The following is a 24,567-nucleotide window of genomic DNA, read 5'->3' on the forward strand; positions in this document are numbered from 1 at the left end:
CATAAACTAGTAGAAGTCTAATAAGAAATCATTTTTGCATCTTTCCAATACGTTCTAAAAATGCAACTTCAATATTAACATTACTAAGCAGCAGCCCCAACGAAGACTTTCAATTAGGTAAGATTTGGGCATACCGACCAAAGCGTTTAGAATGTTTCTAAAACTCCTTTTCCAAACACAGTCTTTACACACAGATACTACCAAAGATCAACCTATTGTTGCTAGATGTCATCAAGTCAAATTTGGACTCATAGCGACTCCATGTGACAGAGTTGAGCTGCCCCATAGGATCTTCTAGGCTGTAATCTTTACGGGAGCAGACCACCAGGTCTTTCTCCCTTGGAGTGGCTAGGGGCCGGGGGTGGGGGTTTGGACAGCCAACCTTTTGGTTAGCAGATGAGTGCTTAACCACTACAGTACCAGGGCTCCTCACCAAAAGACAAATCCTTGTCCTCGGGTCAATTAACTCATAGTGACCCTACAGAACAAAGTACAACTGCCTCACTGGGTTTCCAAGGAGCAGCTGATGGGTTCGAACTGCCAAACTTTTGGTAGCCGAGCTCTTAACCACTGCTCCACCAGGGCTCCTAGGCAGAGTAAAATGATAGTTCCCACATTTGTGGACTCCAAATTAAAGGTTTTCCTATATTAACATTCAACAACAGAGCATACACTTTTGGAGGGATATGAACGTCTACTCCTTATATCCAGAGATTAAATTTTAATTTAATAAAGGTAATGGGCTTTTAACTTACACAGAACCTAAGAAAATAAGTCATGAATACACTCCACACACCAAACTGTTTTGTGGCAGCCTAGAAGGAATAACATGCAATAAACGACAATAAGAAAAAGCCACTTATCATATAATCTAGTCTTTATTGAAAGACTTACTTCAACTGTGGTTTACAGCTTTGGCTTAAGTTGGCCAGTCATTTTAGCCTCACTGCCAGCAGGCATAAAAATCAAGTGGGAATGGCATGGGGGAAAATACTAGTAGAGAGATTATTAGAGCAAAGAAGATGGCAGTCAGAAACACATCACCAAAATAAATCTCGAAATAATTACGAAACAAAAAACATTTTCTTGCATGCCAAAGAATCTCTGCTGCTGTTTTTAATAAACATGGAAAATGCAATGATTCTTAGGCTTAAATTGGATCAAGATAGCACTGACTTTGGTTTGGGTTAAAAAATAGTCTGAGTCTGTGTTATCTTGGCAGTTGTATTTTGAAACAGTTCATTTAATTTGGATAAGTAGATCTATATTTTAAAAATCATTTAATATGAAATAACTTCCATTAACTGAACCGATCATGAATTCCTGTTCTCTCAGATTAGACCAAGGGCACTTCAATCAGATGCTTACTGTAGCACTATACCTAGAGGTGGATAATCATAGAACGTGAAACTGGGAAACGCTGCAGCTATATTTAGCTGTCAGTTATCTCAATAAGCTACTTAATTTACTGGCGGACCAAAATGAACAAACTGAGAATTTAACAGTCTTTATCAATACAAGAAAAAAAGTCTTTAGTTATTCAAGTTTCATGTATCTTCATGGAATTTTTAACCAGGAAGCATAATTGATATAATTTCTTGAATGTTCTCCTTATAAAATATAAAGTTAACGTCTTCAAAAACATCCCCCAAAGACACTAACCACAAACAAAAGATATCAGCACAAGTTTTATAAGAGTGTAACAGATGACGAATGTAGTTAAAACTAAGTGCCATAAAAAATGTGGCCCAAAGATGAGGAACTTCAGACCCTGTAAATTTTTACGAGGAATACATTTGACTGTATTTGTAAGCAGGGGATGAAGTAATACTAAAACTATTGTGGTCACTAATTTATAAAACCATCATTATTTTAAAGCTAATTGCAAGACTTCAAAAGCTTAAAAAATAGTAATTTGTGGGTTCAAGTTGCATCTTACTACTTAACCAGAAAGGGTTATTTTCTCATTTTGGTGCTCAGGCCTCAAAACATTTCAAATACACTCCTGAAGCATCTGCACCCCCTAGCTGTCACAGTTCATATACACAGGGTTGTCTCTCTTTCATTTCTGTTCTGAAAGAAATCTGAGGCAGTTTTTACCCACACAGCCTGAAGAGTCCCTCAGAAGCAACCCTTAGTCTTACACATCTTCCTGATCAATTCATTTACAGACTCCGCATACAAAGCACTCAGCCTCTGCTCAGGCTTGTCGTTTCACGCACACTACCTACCCACTTAGAGTAAAGAGTTAGCAAGTCACAGCTCTGTGGACTATTTAAACTGAATACCCAATTATACACTGGTACAACCAACTGTCTAAATAAGATGTCTTAGCAATTTGTTAAAAAAATTATTGGGCAAAATAGATCTAATTTTAAAAAACACCCCAAAATTTTTAAAAAACACTTATACTATACAACTTATAGGAACCTTGAATTAGGTTTACAAGGTTTCGAATCAAGGTATTTACATACCAAATGATGTAAAGCAAAAAAAGAAAAAAAAATTCTCATTTCTAATATTTTAAGATGTACTAATGGATTAAAGATTTGTATGAAATTAAAGTTAAGGCTTTTTCTGTGTAATAATTTGTGTAATTTTAATTTTACATAGTAGCCAACCTTGGAAATGTCAGTCTTGAACATTCTTATCATTCACTGCCTTCAAAGCAGCGAGCGTGTTAAGTGTTACTTCAGATAATTACATTGCTGCTACTTCCAGGACGAAGCATGCTTTTTAAACACTGTAGTTATTCAATATTTACAATGTATATCATTCAAACTTCATGTAAAAGCACAAGTATGACTGTCTGACTTTAATACAAACACCATACTTGGGAGTTCCCCCCTCCCCAAATGAAACGTCATTTACTACAGTTTTAATAATCAACACTTTTTGACGTTTTAAAAATATGTCTGGATGTGGACCACCAACATTCGCCCAAGTAACTCAGACAATGCTGCTCCTTATTTAGGCTGCAAATTTTCTTTATCAGTCTGGCTTCAGTTTCTTTAGGCACAGAGAAAGTAAGTATTTCCTCCAAAGGTGACTCCGAATCATGCCTTTCTGCCGAGTGTCACGCAGTTTCCTGCTGACTTCCACTGTGGTCCACCTTGGGGCGGGGGCGGGGAGTATCAGGATGAGCTTATATGTGGCTCCCAGTTTTTCACAATCCTCCCTTTTTTTGCTCTTTTAAAAACACAGTGAGTTAAAATACTGAACAGCAAGATAAAAATGGAATCGTGTCTAGGATTCAAAATGTATCACCCACTTCTATTATATCAAAATTTGCAGTCAGGGTTGTCTTTATTGACTTTATTTTAGTTTTTGTACACAAAGAAAAATCATGTTCATATCCATCATGAACAAAAACTTAAAAAGGCAGAACTAGAAGACATGTGTCCTTCACCAAAGCAAAGCTGTGCTAAAGGTTCCAAACATTTCAATTTTAAAATAAATATTTTCATTTTCCGATGTCTACTTTCATGTCTTCAGAGTGTCATAGGAAACTGAAGCCTATCATGAATTAAATTTTGCTTAGAGTCCCAGCTCACTGCGTTTGGTAACTTGCCATACCATATCCAGCTTGGTTAGGAGGAGGTATTACGGGGGGAGGAGCTTGTCCTTGGGGAGGCTGAGCACCAAATCCACCCATCCAAGCAGCAGAAGGTGATTGACTTGGGAGGAAAAAAAAAAATCTTCAGCAAACAAAAAAGAAAAAAAAATCACCTATACATTTATACCAAAATCTAGACAAGCCTAATCACAGACAAATAGAATTAACAAATCTATATCAAATAGAGCAAAGAAAAAAATATATATATATGTGTAGAATACAAATCCCTAACTATGACTATTAGTCTTAAATTTTTAAGATAATCACTTTAATTTTAACTCTTCTCTGAAAAGTGACTTTAAAAGAGGTAATTCAACACATAATCCACCCATAATATACTGCATACATGGTGTATCAACTTATAAGAAATTCCAAAACACAAATTCATGTTGAAAAGAGTCTCAGAAGGAGGAACCAGTGAAAATAAAGGTCAGGGCCTGGAAGAAAAAAACAGTACAAAGGAGAGCAACCCACTCTATCAACAAAGAGAGAGGAAAAAGCTACTTTATATCAGATCAATTTCTAAACAAATACCTTTTACATGCAAAAATAAACAATAACCTAATATTTTAGAAATGTAAACCAAATTCTACCAACTGCTTACAGGGATAGAACACACCAAATGTTACCTCAACCTCCATTTTCACCTAGGTAACAAAAAGTCATTTTTCAGCTTCACGAATCACATTTCATAAGATTTTCTTTTATAATGGCTTATAATGCCAATTGGTTCAAAGTACTTAATTTAAATAGATTCTCCTTAGGAAAACTCACTTTTTATGTTTTTTGTCAGAACCATTTTGTTTCTGTTCTAGAAAAACACAACTTACTCTACTCCGAATCCTTGTTGATTCCATGGTTGTCCGTATACCCCATAAGGCGGTACTTGCCACCCATTTGCCATATACTGTCCATACTGTTGTGGGTTTCCATAAACTTGGCTCCACTGGCCCCACTGGCTATAGTCAACCTAGGAAAAAACAAATGGCTGTTTTAGTGAACAAGTAAGAAACACCGTATTTGAAGAAAGAGTGGGAGACAAGGAAGAGAAAAACTAAGTAAGCACCCTTATGTGAATAGGACTCTGTTATTTATCATTGTCTAAGTTTATTGGGGTGGTGACACCTGTGAAAAGAAAGTATTAAGATTCAGTTAATACCGCAAAGACAATCACTTTTGAAATAGCATTAATAACATCAATTGAAAGCAGCTATGTGCTGTATTTTTTTTTTTTTTTTGCTGGTTTATTTTACACTTTGCAAAGCTTTTGTGCAGATATGTAAGATGGAAACTTTAAAGTGTTCTACGAAAGATCGAATTACCTGTTGGAAGTTTTTAGTCATATCAGGAGATTCTTTACCCCAATAGCATTTAACAACATGTCCTTCAATCGTGGTACCATTCACTGAGACAATGGCATGGGCTGCACTTTCGTGGGTTGAAAATCTGAGAGAGGAAGAAAACAAGGTTTTGCCTTTTATTTTTTAATTACTTAATAATGTAAAAATTCATTAGTTTATACTTGTCAACATGGTATTTTTCCTCAAGTACATTATACAAGTAGTTGAAAGTTCTACATTGCAAAGAAGCACTAAATTAACAAACTGATAACCTTGGGGCCAAATAATCAAAAACAGTGGGTCAAACAGAAAAGTAATAATGATACTACAGGTTGGATTTTACCTGACGAATGAATAGCCCTTCTCTGGAAAAACTCTTATTTCCATAATTTGTCCAAATGGTGAGAATGTCTGTCGCATAAGCTGATCTGAAAAACAAAAACATAAAATATTTAAGGCTCAGGCATATCCTGAAATAGCACTGATAGTGACGACACTCCACGGAGCAGGCGATTAGAGGACAAGACCCTGTACCTGTTAACCCAGAAGCAATTCCTCCACAGTAGACAGTACAATTCTTTGGACTTGACTGGTTGACTACATCTTCAAATCTCAACTGTTTAGTGTTGTCTGTATGCAGAAAAAAAAAGAAAAACTAATTGTTATACGATATTGCAAAGCTATCTTCTGTTAATCACCACGTACTTTCACATACATACGTAACATTTTATTGTGTTTTTGGTGATAGCTTACACAGCAGGTTAGGTTCCCGTGCACCATATACTTTTATGTATACAGCTATGTGGATAAATACCTCATGGGAAGAGAAAATATAACTTTCTTTCTTTTTACCTTTCCACCGATTATTCTATGTTATTGTGCTTTAGGTGAAAGTTTTTGCACAAATTAGTTTCTCATTCAAAAATTTACATGCAGATTGTTTTGTGACACTGGTTTCATAACTTTTTTTCTTGAAGCTATGATTTACAAAATCAGGTGGTTCACAACCCCAAAAATGCTGATACCAAAGCCCATTTTTTTTTTAAATCAAATTCCAGATGAAACGAGTCTTGCAATGTTAATAAAATGTAAATATTAAGAAATTAAGACTATAATGATACATGATTTTGTGAAGGGTTTACTACTATGAATTCTACAGTATATGCCGACATAGCAGACATATCTTACTTTCTTGTGTACTTTTTGGTGCAGGTGGTTTACGTGTAGCCCAATTGGTTCTGATCTGACGACCACCCAACCACTGGCCTCCCATATGCACAATTGCGTTTTCTGCATCCTACAGAGAAAAAAGGGAAAGAGAGAAAAAGCAATCACAAAGAAAATGCTGGTATATAAGTCCCAGTAAGACGAAATTAAATGTTGGCGTTGCTGGATTCTATAAATCTCATCAGTAAATTCACTGAGCACCCTAAACAAACAAAACTGAACACCGTAAGAAAAGAATTTCAATTTGAGTGACTCATAAAACCTATTTTTATTCAAAGGTTTCAAAATACTAAGGCAGCATTTAAGCATCAAGGGAAATTTATCACAATTCATATACGCAAGGAAAAATAGCAATCCCACTGATTATCATAAAATTTTTTAGTTTCTCAAATACACACATTTGGATAAAAAGGAAAGCAGAAATCCCACATGACAAAGTTGTCTTTAAATATCTTAATTTTACAATTTATAATGCAACTTTTTTTGGTATATAAAAACAACTAGTTTAAATTACCTCCCCTCCCAAAAATCTACATTCTAATAGCAACCAATTATGATCATGATGCAATATTTAAAACTCGTTTAAAGGCAGGAGACTTTTTTGCACTACCATTTCAGCTGTTGTACCAAAACCAAACCCACTGCTATCGAGTCAATTCAGATTCACAGCGACCCTATATGACAGGGTAGAACTGCCCCATAGGGTTTGTAGGTTGTAATCTTTACAGAAGGAGACTGCCACATCTTTCCTCCGTGGAGCAGCTGGTGGGTTTGAACCACCAACCTTTTGGTTAGCAGCCGAATGCTTAACCACTGCATCACCAGGGCTCCAGCTGTTCAATGGCATAAAATAGAGTTCAGAGTATCAGGATCAATGCGAATTTGCAAGGAACCTAAGCACAGATGGGATTCAATGCCTGGCCTTTATTTTATTGCCTCAATAAAATGTAGTTTAAATTGCTGAAACTGTTCTAAAATTCCAATATCAAAGCCCACTTTATTATTTAATGTTATAGTTAATGCAAATGCTTAGATATTTTGGTGCCTCTTTCTTAAAGAATACACACAAAAATCAAGATGAACTGTTTAAATTCTAATTTACATAATTTGCTGTGGTCATTAACCTCTCAGTTATAAAAGTATGGATAATAAATAAAAGAGCTAAAACTGAGATTTTCATGATTAAGAATGAATATAATTTACCATTCCCTCCAGATTCTCAGATTAGCTCACTTATCCCCGTTTTGGGATTTACTTCTAACCCATCTCACAAATGCAATTTTAATAATCTTCCTCACAGTGTTATTAGCCTATCCTTTTCCAGCTGTTTATTTCCAAGCTGACGAAAAAAGAACATGCGCTATCGTTTACACGCACAAAATTACATGTAAGTTGTGTTTTGCAGTTAACATCCCTTGTTAAATACTGAAGTTTCAGATATGATATACTGAAGATTAACAGTATAATAAAAATTGAGTTGAAAGAACATACCAGTTTGTTATAAAAAGATACAAAACCATAGCCTTTGGATTTTCCAGTTGCCATGTCTTTAACTACCCGGGCATCCCTGTGAAAAGAAGCACAGCTAAATGAGGGAAGTAAGAGTCACCCTCAAAATAAAAACTAAAAGGAACCACACACACTGTATTGTGAGCATTTTTTTTTAAATAAAATTCCAGTTAGCCCTAATTAACTACAGCCATTCCTGAACTCTCCCTAATGTTTCTTTACCTGTTAGAAAAAAGCAGTAGGACAAAAACATGTAATAAACATGCAACCTAATCAAATAGCCTGTGCTTTCTAAACTAACTGCTCAAATCTGGCGATTAAGAGGAACAAGCTTCCTTTTCTAATACTCTATTGACTAGTGTCCTCTAAGGTTTACTGCGTCTATAAGTTACTGTAACAATGCTAACTACTTTACCATGCAATCTCTAAATAGTTAAATGTCTTCTGCCTAGTGATACAAAATATATGAAATATTAAAAAATTGAAAAAGAGGAAAAAATAGGAATTAAAAAGGCATACATGGCCTGTTAACAGATTTCTTTATTTTTCTTGGTCAATTCTCTACCATCATTTTGGAGTTTGGGCAGCTGTAAATTTTGAAAAATTGACATTTTCAGAAATTTAAGAAAGGAGAATAAAAAACTAACAACAATGCTAAGCACACCAGTACGAAAACAACAAATTTACACAGAAATTTTAGTGAGTAAGTTAAAATGATTGGAAATATAGAACTCCACTGAATATAGAATGTTAAATTGTAAATACTAAAATATGTATATATAAATAATGTATAATAAGAATAAATAGAAATGAGAAAAAAATCTACAACTGAGTTCCAGTGTGCACAGTTCCTTGCAGTTAGCCTTCAAGATCCTGTCCATTCTTATGAGCAATTCTGCAAAATAACCAGAATGCTATTACTTTTAATTGTGACTTGGACTTTAAAAAAAACTGCAGGTCTCAGGTATAAATAAAGATTGAAAAACAGCAACCTGTATTATTTTTTATATTGATTTTTAAAACAGTACTACTTACCACATTTACAGATTAAAAAGCAAAGCAAACATCAAAATAGAAAATTAAGAATTAAATCTTTCTTTGAATTAAATATATAGAACAACAAATTGGATAGAGAAAGCAATTGTTGTTCTTAGTTGAAACATATTCCTGTAAATTAGTACTAAAACATTTCATTCAGATTCATAGGAAGTGAACATATAAACCGGTTTTATTCAGAAAGATAAACTGTGATAAACATATTATACAACTTTTAACCACTTTCAATTTTCTAATACATTTGATCAAGTAACACACAGTGAAATTTAAGCATAAAACTTGTTAAAAACCAAACCACATTTGCCACCTAACTAGCAAAATCAAAAACCACTAACAAATATACCTACTAATTAATCCCACACTTATGACTCAGACACTGAAACATTTTAATACCGTAAGGGTACTACTTTTCACTTACAGCTAAAATATCAAAACACAATTATCATTATAACTAAACATCAACATTTCTAATTTATTCACAATATACCCAAGGATTTACCTACTTTTCCCCATTAATGAACCCCTCTTAAAAAAGCTTAATATACAGTATAAATCACATTATTTTTTATTACTTCATTATCCTTAACCACCAAAATTACAAAATATTGACAAAAAGTTGGACTTTGATAGGTTTTACTACCCAAACATTTGCTTCAAAGATAACAAACATAATCACTTAAAATTTTTAAACACGTTATATACAGAATTAGATGAAAACAAGACCCCAAAACATTGAAATGACATTAACATTTTCAACAACATCTATTACTCAAAAAAACCAAACAAACAAACAAACAAACCCCACACTAACTAAGGAAAGAAAACTCTGGATTCCAATACAAGTTAATCATATACAATTTTGCCTATCACTATTGAGTATAGCATTGATTATGATACTTACGATATTTTACCAAAGGGGGCAAATGCTGATTTGATATCTTCTGTTGTAATTTCTGGACTCAAATCTCCAACAAATACATGGAAGTGATCTGAAATCAAAGCATGTGGTAATCAAATACTTAAGAAGGCAGCTACTAAACCTTTTTTAGGCAACACTAAAGGAGGGGAAACCCTGTTTGGGCTGGTAATGCTGCCAGGATAATTTCAGAACTCTTCCACAGGAAAACGCAGTAGGAGTACTTACTGGAAGTATCTTTTTTCTGGCTACTTGGTGTTGTTGCCCAGTTTACTTTGACCTCCTAAAAATAAAGATTATATTTAATACAATCATTAGGCATGTCATTATGAATCATAACACCACTTATTAAATCATTTACCAAGCAGGATTTATTTCTGTAAAAGCACTAGACTGAATAAAGCAAAACTGTCACTTAGCAGCCACCTATTTGTTAAAAGACTTACTAAGGAAGAATTAAAACTAATTTGACATGCAAATATGTATACTTGTTTTTACAGGTGCCATCATTCTATTATCTTACCTTTCCCAAAATTTTTCTCCCATTCATAGCAGCTAATGCAGCAGCTGCATCCCTGTGTTCATAAAATTCCACAAAGCAATATGGGTCATTGCTTGTATGCTGCAAAACAGAAAATCCAACAGAAGAGTTGACCCTTCTGCTATCGGGTTGCTGAGAAGAAAATCCAGGAAAAAACATTACTGATAGCTAGGAATGTACACAGTGAGATTGCATAAGCTTATGAAAGCCTAACACTCTAAAAATAAGATTTACAACTAAACCAGACTGTTCAAACCTCAGATTACTGTTGTACTCACCAGAATCACAAAAGCAGTATAGAATCATGACTATCGGTATTAAATAAAAAATCTTACTGTTATGACACTTCAGACAGATAAAAACAGACCAGATCACCAAGGAATAAAGACTAAGCAATGAAAAAAATTACCTGCTATTCTATAATGCCTTAGGGTAACTTCATAGCTACTTATGTAGGTACCTCAGTAGCTTACTGATTAAGATCAAAATACAGAATTCCGGAGAAGCATGCTAAACACAAAATAGAAGTTTATATTGTGCCAAAGAAAACCTCAAGCTCAGATTTTTGAGAGGACTGCTCCTTATCACTGTTTCTTTTCTCCAAAGATTATTTTAAAAAAGGATGAATTCTACCTATCATAATCTTTCATAAACTGTATCCCATGACTATTAAATAAAGTGCAAAAATGAACCAACTTTATTCCTGACTGAGGCTAGGATTAATACCACAAATGAAGACACTGCTACAAAGGCTGGATGGATTATGCATATTTTCTTTTCTGGATAAGGAAAGGATAGAATAGAAACAGAAAAGTTAAGATTTATAACCAAACCAAACCAAACCCAGTGCTGCGAGTTGATTCCGACTCACAGCGACCCTGTAGGACAGAGTAGAACTGCCCCATAGAGTTTCCAAGGAGCACCTGGCGGATTTGAACTGCCAACCCTTTGGTTAGCAGCCGTAGCACTTAGCCACTACGCCACCAGGGTTTCCAGATTTATAACCAGCTACTGAAATCAACTTCCTGATCTCCCAAAATATTCAAAAATACTGGAGAGTCTATACACTTTGAATCTGATCTTCCAAAGAACATGGAAATAGGCTAGTGATCAAGAATTTCTGAAAGTGTGTCTGAATAAAATATTTCAAGACTTAGCTACATTTCTGTATCACAAAAACACCAATGTATGAAATTTTTATTTTTACATTCTACAACAACACTCTACTTGCCAGTAGTTGGCAAATAAGTATTTATAAAGACTACGAAAAGTAGCTAGCGTTACTAGGTAATAGCAATGTTATCACTTAAAATGGATCAATTATTATATAATTACAACCCATCCTGAAGAGCTGTACAACTGTACAAACGTATTTTTTAGGTAAGGTTAAAAACGTTCTTCACCGTTCAAAGTGAAATGCCCTACAAAAGTAATATTTAAAATGTGGAATTCTAGTTAGAATTACAAGGGATAAAAATATCAGATAAAATAAGGATCTTTTCAATAATCACTGTTTTTCTTTCAAGGAAAGTTTTAGAAGAAAAATCCAAAATAGGGTGTCTAAAACAACAGCATTTCCTTGAGGGAAAAAACTGTGATCGTTAATACTGACAACAAAACTATGCGCTCTCACACAAAATCCTAGTGTTGTTGGTGAAGACTGAGCTTCTTGGATCAAGGCAACACATGAGGCTATGTTGGCATCTCCTGTCTGGAGCGGAGATGAGTGGGCAGAGGAGGTCAGAAGCTGGCCGAGTGGACACGAAAAGAGAGAGTGGAGGGAAGGAGCGTGCCGTCTCATTACCGGGAGAGCAATTAGGAGTATATAGCAAGGTGTATATAAATTTTTGTATGAGAGACTGACTTGATTTGTAACCTTTCACTTAAAGCACAAAAATCAAAAAAAAAAAAAAAACCTCTAGTGTTGCAGCCACGTGAATGGAGTCTTAAAGGCAGAGAAAGAAAATCGGGGAAAGTCTCCAAGTAAAAATATGCACTTAAATTTCTCTTGTGAAAGAGTTAATATTTACAAGTAACATTCACTGAAGAAGAGATTTAAAACCAAGAAAGCAGCTAAAACTGTGCTAATTGATTTTCCCTTTTGCTCCTACCTCTTATACCCTGATAGTCTCCAACAGAGACACTAATAATTGAAGGGAAACATACAGGGGTCCAATGGCTGATCTACAGTAATGTACCAACAGCTGCTGATGAGTCGACTCCGACTCATCGTGACCCCACGTGTATCAGAGTAGAACTGTGCTGTGCTCCACAGGGTTTTCAATGGCTGATTTTTTAGAAGTAGATCACCAGGCCTTTCTTCCAAGGTCTTTCTGTTAGCAGCCAAGTCCATTAACCGCGTGCACCACCCTAGGGACTCCATGGTAACATAGGTTCTAGAATACAAGCCTACTCGTACACACTGGCTAACTTCAAATTTATCTAACCAGTAGTAGGCGAGATCCCACTCGATGTACCCTTCTAAAAAGTGACTTTAAAACAATATATATTCATGTACATTGTATTTCACTGAATTTAAGACATCATTGATTTTTAAGTCACATCCCAACTGTCAAAGATGTTAAAATTTTTTTCAACATTTACTTTAGAATCAATAATATGCGTTTATTATAGTAGATGGGGAAAACGTATATCTAAGATAAAGAATATCTCAAGTAAAAACCACAAAACTAGGGGGAAAAAGGGACTTTTCATACACTGAAATAAAATTTATAAGAGGAAAATATATGCCCAGATATTCTATACTAGAGCTCACGACCTTTGGAAGCTTTCCATTTTATACCATCACCAAGGGTGCTTACCTTAATTAGTGCTGTCACCAATTTTTGTTGAATGACATAAACGTCAAGACGGAGAAATATGAGAGTATGCAACTATTCAAAAAGTCCATATCTAAATAGTTCTAGAATATGGACACAATATGAAAACTTATTTCAAGTCCCTCCATCCCCCAATGGTGGAATAAATCCACAGGTTGAAAAAAAAAGTTAAAACAAATCTTTATCAAGTGTTTCTCAATAATTTTTGAATGACTCTTTCCACTAAAACTACTCCAGTCAGCTTCCAACCTGATCACGCCACTGAACCTGCCTATCGAATTCACCAGGACCACTCTGCCACCTCCTGGATCCCTTCTGTCCTCATCCTGACTTCCAAGCAGCATTCAAACCACGTGACAGCTTTCCTCTGCCTTTATAAACATTCTCTTCACTTGGCTCCCCCATTCTTCTCTGTCTTCCTGTTACCTTACTGGAGGATCCTTCAGAAGGTGGTTCTCTCTCCTTCCCTCAGCCTCCTAATGTTGAGGACGCTCCAGGGCTCAGGCCTATGCCCCTCTATTCCTCGCTAGCAACACTCTCTGAAGGTGATCTTGTCTACCGCATGGCTTCAGATGTCATTACAAGCTGCCACACATCTGGAGCAGTGGTATCTCCGTAGCTCCAAACTAGCTTATCCAACTGCCTAAATCAGTGTCCACTTAGATAACTAACACAGGTCTTAAACTGCACAGGGCCTGATTCTGACCACTCCCCCCACCCATCCTGTGCCTCCCTTAGTCACCCCTATTTTAGTAAATAGCATTACCATCCACAAACAAAAATCTTAGGGCTTTCTTGCTTGCTTTTCTTTGCCTTACTTCCCCTCAGCTAATCCATTCCTAAAGTTTACCCCAAAATATATCCCAAATTTATCTATCTCTGTTTCTACAGCTACCACTCCAGAGAATAAGCCCTCATCATTTCTTACCTGGACAGTGAAATAAACCCAACTGACTCCTCTCCTTTCATCCTTGCCCTCTACAATCCATTCTCCACACCCAAACCCAGCGCCGTCGAGTCGATTCCGACTCATAGCGACCCTATAGGACTCAGTAGAACTGCCCCATAGAGCTTCCAAGGAGCGCCAGTAATCTTAAAAATGCCAATCTTTTCTCCTGCTTAAAACCCTACGGTGGCCTGCTGTTGCGGCCAGAAGAAAACCCAAACCTCTGCCATGGCCCACAGTGCCTGCCCTATGTGAGTCTGTACCCTGCCTGCCTCCATGGACTCACTTCCCACCACTCCCCTCCATCACTCACCAGCTTCCAGCCATCCTGGTCTTTGGTTCCAGGAACATGCCAAGCTCATTTCCAACTTGAGGCCTTTGTATTTGCTGTTCTTTCTGCCTCCAGCTCTTAGCATAGGTGGTTCCATCTTGTTATTCACATCTCAGCTCAGAGGTGACATCTTCCTTTACCATCTACCCTATATTAGTACCATCCCTCCAATCACCATCACAGCATTCTGTTTTATTTTCTTCATAGTTCTCACCACTATCTGAAATTATCTTGTGTACCTGTTTATCAACAATACCCTAAGATGAGATCTCACGGTGACCTCATTTGTCTGGCTCTCCACTATTTCCCCAGTGCCTTGAATAGTGCCTAGCACAAAGTAAAATTTTGATTAATGAATGAATAAACAATCAAATACAGGAAGGAAAGAAGGAAAAACATACAGCAGAACAGAATGATGACAGTCATTAGTTAGGAAAGATGATCAAAAGTCCAATCTGCTTTATGAGTTTTAACAGCTCCCCCATCTCAGGATAAAACACAAACTTAGCACAGCTTCTGGCCCCTGCCAAACACTCCTGCCTCGTCTCTGCCACATCTGATGACTGATCCCCTTATAAACTCTAACCATGGCCATACTTTCTATTTTTCCCCCTCTTTCTCTCACAAGCACTTGTGTTACCTGACTACTACCCTGGATCATGCTCTTCTACCTGGAATCCCTTCTTCCCCAAACTCCTTTCTAGACTATTTATACTATTACCCTTTCAGGTTTCAGCCTAGATGCTGATTCCTACAAGAACCTCCCTCAACCTCCTAAAATTGTACCAAATACCCTCCCTATGTGCTCCCACTGTGCTTTGAGCTGTCTCCTTCCATAGTGTTTATTAACCTATATCATCAGTGTCTGTTAACTCCTCTGACTCTTTGGCTATGCTCTGAAATTCTGTGGGGCTAGGAACTGTCTTATTCACTCTTATACCCTCATACTTGACTAGTGCCTGGTACACAGCAAATACTAAAATTAAAACTGTTGATGAGGAAATGAAAACACAAGGAAGAAAACAACTGAAAACACGATGTGTTGGGCACTGCTGCAGTGTCTAAACCAGAAAAGTATAAAAATTAAGTTTTCTTTGAAAAAAGGAGAACAAAATTATTAACCTAAAAATTTAAATGCCTACAACAACATCTGGATAAGGCTGCTCAGTCATTAGTATTTACCTAAAATGGAAAAGATGCATGGTGCTGCAGGATGAACACACTAACCTGTTCTTTGATATACAATTCCTAAACGTTAACTGTGTCGTATCTGAATCAGTAACATTCTTATTGGACCTCTAAGAAATACCATCTAGTTTTTCACCACTCTGAGATAAGCTCTAACAACTTTTATAAGAAGAATCATTTAAAGATAACTGTATCGTGAAGAATGGCCATTTGAGACTAACAACACAGCAACTTCACCCTCTTGAATAAAACACCATTCTAAACATAGTTGATCAACCAAACCAGAGTATTAAGTCGGTGCAGCAAACATGCATTTCTTCACTAGAATAACTTTAGGCTTAAAACGATCTTACAAAAAGTATCTCAAAATATTAAACATCACGCTAATTGACAGCACGTGTAACTGGGAAGATCTTACCTCTGTTATCATTTTACAGCTTTTACAGGGTCCAATCTGACTAAACAACTGAAGTATAAGGACTTCTGTGACATCTCTGGAGAGGTTACCTACGTATCTGTACAAGGGGGAAAAAAAATCAGAAATTTTCCTTCAGTTCTGACACTCTAAATTGTTATTTAATACATCACCTTTTATTTTAACTTCCTCTTGTCGCTAATAAATTTTTTCCCAATTAAACTTGATCCTATGAAAGTTAAGATTAACCCTTATTCAGGAAGGCAATTGTTTTTAGCCCATGAAAGTACCACTTTAAAACACATTACAAAAAACAAATCAGAGTGACCTTGCATAAGACTAAGAGACATTATTCTGTACCCTATACATAATTTTCTCATCTTAATTCCAATCGTTAAAGATGTAAACCACTCTCAATATTGAACTACAGGATATGGATTTGAGACATAATTTGAAATAATTTATAACACAAACACACCACATAACAACAAATACTGATTCATTAAAACACCTGACTATAAAAGATTTTAGACATAAGGTGAATTTATCTTAGACCACAACCAAAGCAGTAACATGAACAAAGAGAATTAAAGTTATAGTAAAACACACAGCGACAGGAGGCCTTTTTTTTTTTTTTGACTAAGACTGTTATCAATGATATATCGTCATTGTTTTGTTTTAAGAGAGCAGAATACAATAATAAAATTCTCTAGTCATTTTAGCATCGGAGTCAACAAAATACATCTTTATATAGACAAGCAAAACAAATATAAAATTTTCTTTAGAAATTCAGAGGAAAGCTAAGAAAATCCAAGAATGTTTTCAACTATGGGCATTTATACATAAAGATTTGGGTTTTTTTCTAATTACAAATTGAACATATACATATTTAGTATAAAAATGCTGAAATACAGGTAAGTTTAAAAAGAAAAAGTACTTAGAACTTCACCACCCAGACATGACCACCTTAGTATATATCTTGTTCCATGGATTTACCTTAATAAATTGCCAAACTTTTAAGTCTTTCTGACACCCAGCGTATAAAGGTGGGAGCCTTTTTAAATCCTCAAACTTAGGTCTGTTATGAACAATCTCATAAACCAAACAATATTTGTAAGATTTAACACAGTTTCCTCTGGAAAGTAAAAGGACCTAAACTTTATTTTTCTAATATATAACATCTGGAAACCAAGCATTTAGACCAAAATAAGCCTTGAATTCATTGAATGCCATATTAAATACATAACCGCTTTAAGCTGGAACACTGTGAAAGAGGAAAATAACAGACCAAGAAAGTTAAAGTTAAGGAAAAAAATGATTCAATTAAGTATGAGTAGCAATTTTCCAGTTAAGAATTTCATTGCAATGGAAACCAGTAACATTAGTTTACATGCCCTAAAACTGAAACACAAACCCATGATACTTAAATAGAAGACTAAAGCAGGGATAAACTGGTTTAGGGCCACCATGCCATCTTTTCCTTATGATTTAGGTACAGCCGATCATGGGTGGGTTATGCAATGACAGACTTTGTCCTGCAGCAGTGAAAGGCTATGGGGTTATGGGCTGGCCATACATACAACTGCATGTCCCACTTTAACCCATAAGGTTTGTCAGCCTGTATTCATCAAATAATCTCTTTTTGTACAAAATAAACCAATCTATAAGAAATATTAACAAATGATGTTGATCTCCCAGGCATTAAGCTCATCTAACCTAAAGAGCTAGTTAATGCATTTCTAAGAAAATAGAAATGAATAAAATTAACTTTTCACATATCAAAGTAGCAAAATTAAAGTAGAATTACTAACTTAATATAACAAAATTTAAAGGTAAGTAGTTTAAAATTTATATTACTATTTACATACAGATTTGTTCAGGAAAAACTTCCATCCTTATCACAATATAAGCTCTTACTGCTTAATAGAATTTTTACTTCATGACAACCTATTTCCAATCAGTGATAGATTCTGAAGAATATCTAGCAGCATATTTAGGTATATTATTATTAATTTACATTTCTGGCACTGATGCCCAAGAGCAAAACATTAATATTTAAGTTTAGAATGCTGTGAAACTTAACAGAAATCTGGCTTTAAGGTTTCCTATGTTTCAAATTTCTCCAGTAAAAGTTAAGTGGTAAAGAAGCAAGCTTCATTCTAAAAATTAACATAAAAGGCCTTCCATGCAACATGTTGTTGTTTTGTGTAGTCGAGTAGTTTCCGACTCATGGCGACCCTGTGTGACAGAGCAGAACTGCCCCATAGGGTTTCCAAGGCTGTAATCTTTACGGGAGCAGATCGTCACCAGGTCATACATGTAGAACATCCTAATTCGCCAGGATCAAATGGACGTAATGAACTATTTTACTTCACCCAAATTTCAGACTGCCTTCTCCTTTACTCAGAGTTCTGTAATTCAAGCATCGTAATATTTAATAGAGATACGTTTTGTAACTTTAAAAACACTGTACTAATCTGTTCCAAAATAAATACTAACAAAATATTTAAGACAAATATCCACTACTTAACCTAGTAAGAACCTCATTTGTTGGCAGTCTACGGAAATAACATCTTTTTTTCTTTCCAAATTATTGTTTCTACACTTCATTTTCTTTCTATTCTGGTTATATAAAGTTAATATAGTCTAAGTTTTTAAATATATCATTTCCACCTGAATAATAATATAAATAACAGGAAAAGACAAACAGCTTGAACTCTTGTAGTGAGAGATCAATTCAAAGAGCAAACACACAGGAAATTTCAAATGATTTTTAACAAGGAAAAAAAAAAAGGCATACTTCAGAAGTCTACTGTCTTCTAAGAACAGGAGCTGCAGGAACTAAAGCCCTCAAAACTGAAAAGGATGCCTTTATCCCTAACATCAGGGTTAAAATCCAATTGGAGACCAGAAACTTGGCAGTTTCACAGTAGGCAAAAGTTCACATTGCCAAACTACTTCCTATGTCCAACTGGGCAGAATTTTAAGTTAAAAATATCATGCCTTTCTGAAGACTAATCACAGTCTTTCAACACTGACTGTGCTTGGCATCTGAAAAGAGTAGCCCTACCAAGGCTGAAATTACCAACATTTTTACACAAAATACTATGGCTAAATTTAAATAAAAATTTTGCTTTTATTCTTGATAAATTCCTGTACAACAAGAGATTTTACAACATCCTTCAAGAGACCACTATTAAATTGTTCAATTTGTCAATGTTTCATTTTAGGGAGGAGGCAGAGTGGAGGACAGATGCAGAAGGTACAACTGAATTGACCAAATAAGTAAGAGAGAATGACACACATACATTTTAAAGAAACAGAACATAATTAAGTTGACAAAGGGCCTAATTATAGTCATGGTATTGCCAAATCCATGGTATACCAAAATACAAACCCATCGCCATCGAGTTGATTCTGACTCATAGCGACCCTACAGGACAGAGTAGAACCACTCCATAGGGTTTCCAAGCCTGTAATCTTTATGGAAGCAGACTGCCACATCTTTCTCCCACGGAGTGGCTGGTGGGTTTGAACCATCAACTTTTTGGTGGGCAGACATACACTAAACCACTGCATCACCAGGGCTCCTTAAATCCATGGAATGAACTGAACACAATGCCGTCGAGTAGACTCTGACTCACAGTGACCCTACAGAACAGAGTAGAACTGCCCCGTAGAGTTTCCAAGGAACGCCAGGCAGATTTGAACTGCCAACCTCTTGGTTAGCAGCCATAGCACTTAACCACTATGCCACCAGGGTTTCCAATCCATGGTACAGCTAGTCAATTTTATAATGGAATTTTACACTATTTTCTTCGCTTTTGCCCCTTGATGCTCAGACTGTGCTCTAAATCATTGGTTAGATATTTCCTCCTTTTGATTGAGGCTTTATCATGAAAAAGAACAGCCTTAAATAATAGCACTGGTAATGTGGTATTAGCCCAGTTCCACAACTCCTACCGATTTTGGTGCACTGCATAGATGAAAACAAACTCAAATACAACAAAACACTATTAGAGTTCAGTGTTTTATTATGGGTTCAGATATACCATGGATTAAATCACTGCACTACAAAGCCACACACAGTGAAAACCTGAAACATGTGTCCTGGAGGCAGGTGTCAGGCAATCCAGTTCCAACATCAGTATTACACAGCATGATCCCTTTTGTTTGTTTTTTCAAGTTACCCAATACATATCACCCCAAAATAAATTTCAAATGAGAATGAAGAATATCTGAAAACAGAGCTTTAGATTCAACATCAAAGCAATTCTATACCACTTAAATACCATCAAATAAATTAGTAATACTGTACGTAATGAATATTTAAAGACCTACCTAGGCTATAAACACCATATTGTTTTCTGAAGATAGAACCATATGTCTTAGCTTGTGTGTGTCTGCAGGAAAAAAACCTCACTAGTAACACACGGGCATTTTAAGGAAACAATTTAAGATAAGTGTTGTTAAGAGTACATTTTTTAAAAACATATCAGCCACTTGAAAACCTAATCTATAGGTTTGAAATGAAAAATACAAGAAGGATCTCCATAAACGAACAAAACAAAACCCTACTAGACATCAACCTCTAAAATCACACTTGAATTTTTCATATTAGTTGTATCTGAAAGACTTCTTTGTAGAGAAATATGTAAAACATACACTTAAAATATCCACTGTGCATTAATTTCATTAATCTCTGACAAAAATCCACAATTGTGAAACGTTTGTTTGTATCTCAAAATTTTACATTTGAGGATTTAAAAATAAAAATCAACAGACTGCACCACGTATGATAGCAATGTCTGCCTATAATTTTAAATCAATCAGGACTTAAAAAAAAGGGGGGGACTTAATACTAATTTAATGAAAGAAGTACAATCATTGTAAAAGATTTATTGAGTACCTCTTTTATGTTCCAGGCAGGGAACTAAGTGCAGCAGGTTAAGACCTAGGAGGATGTGGCAGTCCTTGTCTAAGAATGCTTACCATGGAGAAGGATGGGAGAAGGAAAAAGGAAGACAGAAGAGTGAACATGTACTGACATACAGGTACAATAAAACTGAAGATGTTTATTTACTCATATGTATACATGTCACATTTTAGATAACTGTAAACAGAGACAATTTTAATGTGTTTCAGAAAGGACAAGAGAGTATAGAGAAGCTACAGGTAGGAAATAAGTGACAAAGTTAGCTTAGTAGCTTACTGGAGAAGATCTGAAGGAGATAAGGACAAGGGAGATAGATGCAAAGATAGTTACATCAATAAAAGGTCTTAAAACAGCATATTGTTTTGCACAACAACACCAAGAGTTCTTCTTTCTAAGGAAAAGATACATACTTAAGGCTAATGAGAAAAATACCATGAGAATTTACCAATTATTCAGTAACCATTATGATGTAAAGACTTTTCCGCTTTTTTGGATACAATGTAACTTTCATCTGTTAAATACAAGCCAGCTAGGCTCTGAATTGTTTTCCCAGATGTTTCTATCAAAGTGCACATGGCTAACTAAATACCAAGACTTGGCTTCGACAGATAGATGTTAAGAGACAAATTTCAAGTTTGTCCCAATTCTCTCCTTTTTGGGAAGAGCAGGTAATAACGTAGAACATAAATATAGAAGTTCTACTCAACAGGCTTTTAATTCAAGCACTGGATGTGCTTAAGTTGGCCTCAAATTCTCAAAACAGAATGACAAATACTTTAGTGACACGGTAGAAAAACAGAAATGAAAAAATGAGTACATGGCTGCAAGAAAAAAAAAACCCAATATCAATATTCAACATAGACTTATCTTCTTCACTGAGCTAGCTTTCTTCGGTGAAGAAATGAGAAGCTAATCAAACTTCCTGAGTATCCATCTTCATCTATTCCCCAGAAAGTAATTTCCCCACCAGACAGCAGAGCCAAGTGAACTATGATCATATCAACAGCAGGCAGAGGCGAGAGAAACAAAGCACCGATCTAACTTCTAATCAAGGTGGGAATGCTGAGCCTCCAAAGCCTAGGAAAACCGAAGGTGCCCAATTTAAACATTTAATCAGAAATTATTCAGACTTAAATAAAAAGGATGCGGGAGAGAAAGGAGTGGCACACTGTCAAGATAGGAATACAAACGCTGAGTCATCATCTTCATTAGGAAACGAAGAAAACTCGAACTAAGAGGTTGGAAGATGATATTCATTCATTAGACTGGCCTTACAGGTAAAAAGTAACAGCAAGACAGAGGAAAAGCGCCCCCAAAATACACATCGAATAGCGGATAAGGACATCATTTTATCCAACTCTGAAGGTCTCGACGCACAGATTAGGAACAGGCAACATCAAAAAGAGCAAGGGGAGTTTAAAAACTGGTTGTCACTTTAGCGTAGGCAGCGCTCAAAGTAAACTTCGTTATCCAAGTAAGGAAGATGCTCGGGCCACAAGAGACGTCCTTTCTGCACTTCAAAAGTAGCGGGCGCTTGGCGGGCGTTTCTGACAGCGTGGGCGGGGGCACGTGGGACAGAAAGGGAGAAGGGGCTTGAGTGGCGGAAGAGTGTCCCGCTTCCTCGGACAGCTGAGCTTAGGAGAAGAGCCGGGGATGACTCTAGCGGGTCTGGGGACTTGGAGGGCGTGAGTGCTAATTCCTCCCGGCCTGCAGGGGATGCAGCTGCGGTCCCACCCCCAGTCCCACCCCCACCAGGCCCAGCCCCTGTGGGGACCAGTAGCTCCCGGCCAGCTCCGGGCCCCCAAAGCAGAGGGGAAGCAGGCGCTTTCACGGGCCTGACAGCCTCCGCCGTGCAGAAACCGGGCCTAGGAAGTGTGCGAAGAAGAATGCAAGAGAAAAAGGTCGAGACCAGCCCCAGACCCCAGGAATTGGCTGTGTTTGGGGGAAGGGAGGGTTTCCTTCCCAAGGAAAAGGGGACAGAACGAGGAAAGCACTTTCTCCGTGCCACCTGGGCGGGGAAGCCGCCGCGCGTCCCGGCTTCGGTCCCCGCTCTTCTGCTCCCTCCCTCAGCGTCCCGCAGTGCCCGGGCCTCTCGGCGCCTGGCACCCCCGGTCTCGGGTACTCACAGAGTCCGGGGCTGCCCGTCGTCTTCCATCATGGTGGGTGCGACGGAGCGATCCCGGGACAAGGGGGAGGGCAGGGCTGGGGAGGGGAGGGGGCGGGGAGGAAGGGGAGGGGGGCTCCGGACGCCGGCTGGGGACAGAGGAAAAGGCACCGAATCCTGCTCTCGGGTTCTCTTCCCCCAGCCCGCTCCGGACACTGCGCTCCTACCAGGAGGAGCAGGAGGAGGAGGAGGATGGACAAAATGGCCGCCGCCACCAGCCAGGCAGGAAACGGGGCAGAGCGCAGGCGCGGCCCGCCAGGTCACCGCTCAGGCCGGCGGCGACGGCCTGCAACAGGGATAACTGAGGGGCGAGAAAAAGGAGCCGTGGAGGAGACCCTGTGCCCACTCACGACGGGTCACGTCCTCGCCGTGAGCCTGCTGGCCGGCCGAAGCCCAGCCAGCTCAAGTAGAGACCTGATAAAAAGAGAAACTCCGTCAAGTTGAAGTGTCTGGGAATCGTGGTCCTGGAAATAAGAGAGGGAAGCACTTCTCCAGAAGGCTTCTGGGAACTGTAGTGCGAAGAAGCAGGTCAGCGCCCGCGCTGAGCTGGGACGCGAAGAAGAGCCTTCTGGGTAGTGTAGTCGTACGTGGAGACGTGCGGCGATCCGGAAGTCAGCGTGCTGGCATAGGAGAGACAGCATAAAGGTGGCGAAACAAAAGTGCGAGAGGCGCTGTCCGGAAAGTAAACTACAAGTCCCAGAGTGCCTCGCGCTGGGGGCTGTCCTAGCATCGCTCCAGGCATGTTAAGGCTCTTCAGTTGGTTCAGACTGAGCCTCTGCTCCGCCTCCATCAAGCCTGAAAGCGGTTTGTTCAACTGCTGCTGAGGCAGCGCTCTTGCTCCGCGTGGTGTCGGAGCTGGGCAGGCTTTCCCGGCCCTCTTCTCTTAATTAGAACTGCCGGCCCGCGGTTGTCAACGGCCGCCTCGCGCAATGGGCCGGAGAGACAAAGACTGACCGGGCGGGGACCCGGAGGGGTTGGAGCGGACCTCGGCGGCAGCCGAGCTGGAAACTGCGCTCGCCAGGGCCCCTCGAGCTTCCCAAGAGCCGGCCGTGCCCTGCTGGGCCCGTTTTCCAGCTAAGAGATACTCTTAGCGTATGTAGGTTGCTTGTACATTGCCTTTGTAAGTTTCACAGGGTTTCCTATCCATCATCACTGGCGAATGCAAGCTGCAGTGAAGGCATTGGCAAAAAACAAATCTCCAGGAATTGACGGAAAACCTGTGGAGAAGTTTTAAGGAACAAATGCAACGCTGGAGGCACTCACTCACCTATGTCAAGAAATTTGGAAGACAGCTACCTGACCAACTGACAGGAAAAGATCCGTATTTGTGCCAATTCCAAAGAAAGGTGATCCAACAGAATGTGGAAATTATTGAATAATATCATTAATATCACTCAAAAACAACCCACTGCCATGGAGTGGATTCCAACTCATAGTGACCCCACAGGGTTTCCAGAATCTCTAAGGGAGCCACTAGTGGTTTCAAACCACCAGCCTTTCCATTAGCAGTCGATTGCCTTAACCACTGGGCCACCAAGGCTC

At 37.9% G+C, this 24,567-nt stretch overlaps 1 protein-coding gene across 6 annotated transcripts; it reads right to left on the reverse strand.

Annotated features, from left to right (window-relative positions):
- Positions 1-811: 811 nt before the first annotated feature.
- TIAL1 (TIA1 cytotoxic granule associated RNA binding protein like 1) lies at positions 812-23,529 on the reverse strand. Of its 6 annotated transcripts, none has more exons than XM_049855414.1 (12): positions 22,988-23,529; positions 15,929-16,025; positions 10,188-10,337; positions 9,893-9,947; positions 9,650-9,737; positions 7,675-7,750; positions 6,145-6,253; positions 5,491-5,586; positions 5,300-5,384; positions 4,939-5,062; positions 4,447-4,586; positions 819-3,677 (listed from the first exon to the last, which is right to left on the reverse strand). In XM_049855414.1, exons 1-12 carry the CDS (start codon positions 23,017-23,019, stop codon positions 3,551-3,553), a joined length of 1,179 nt encoding a protein of 392 aa, XP_049711371.1. In that variant the 5' UTR covers positions 23,020-23,529; the 3' UTR covers positions 819-3,550. The 6 variants fall into 6 exon arrangements, with proteins under 6 accessions (XP_049711375.1, XP_049711376.1, XP_049711371.1 ...); XM_049855415.1 differs by having other exon boundaries at positions 831-3,677; positions 10,188-10,286; positions 22,988-23,527; XM_049855416.1 differs by lacking the exon at positions 22,988-23,529 and adding an exon at positions 20,267-20,328 and having other exon boundaries at positions 831-3,677.
- Between the last annotated feature and the right edge of the window lie 1,038 nt (positions 23,530-24,567).

Source organism: Elephas maximus, chromosome 16 (assembly GCF_024166365.1).
Source record: "Elephas maximus indicus isolate mEleMax1 chromosome 16, mEleMax1 primary haplotype, whole genome shotgun sequence".
NCBI classification, from domain to species: Eukaryota; Metazoa; Chordata; class Mammalia; order Proboscidea; family Elephantidae; genus Elephas; species Elephas maximus.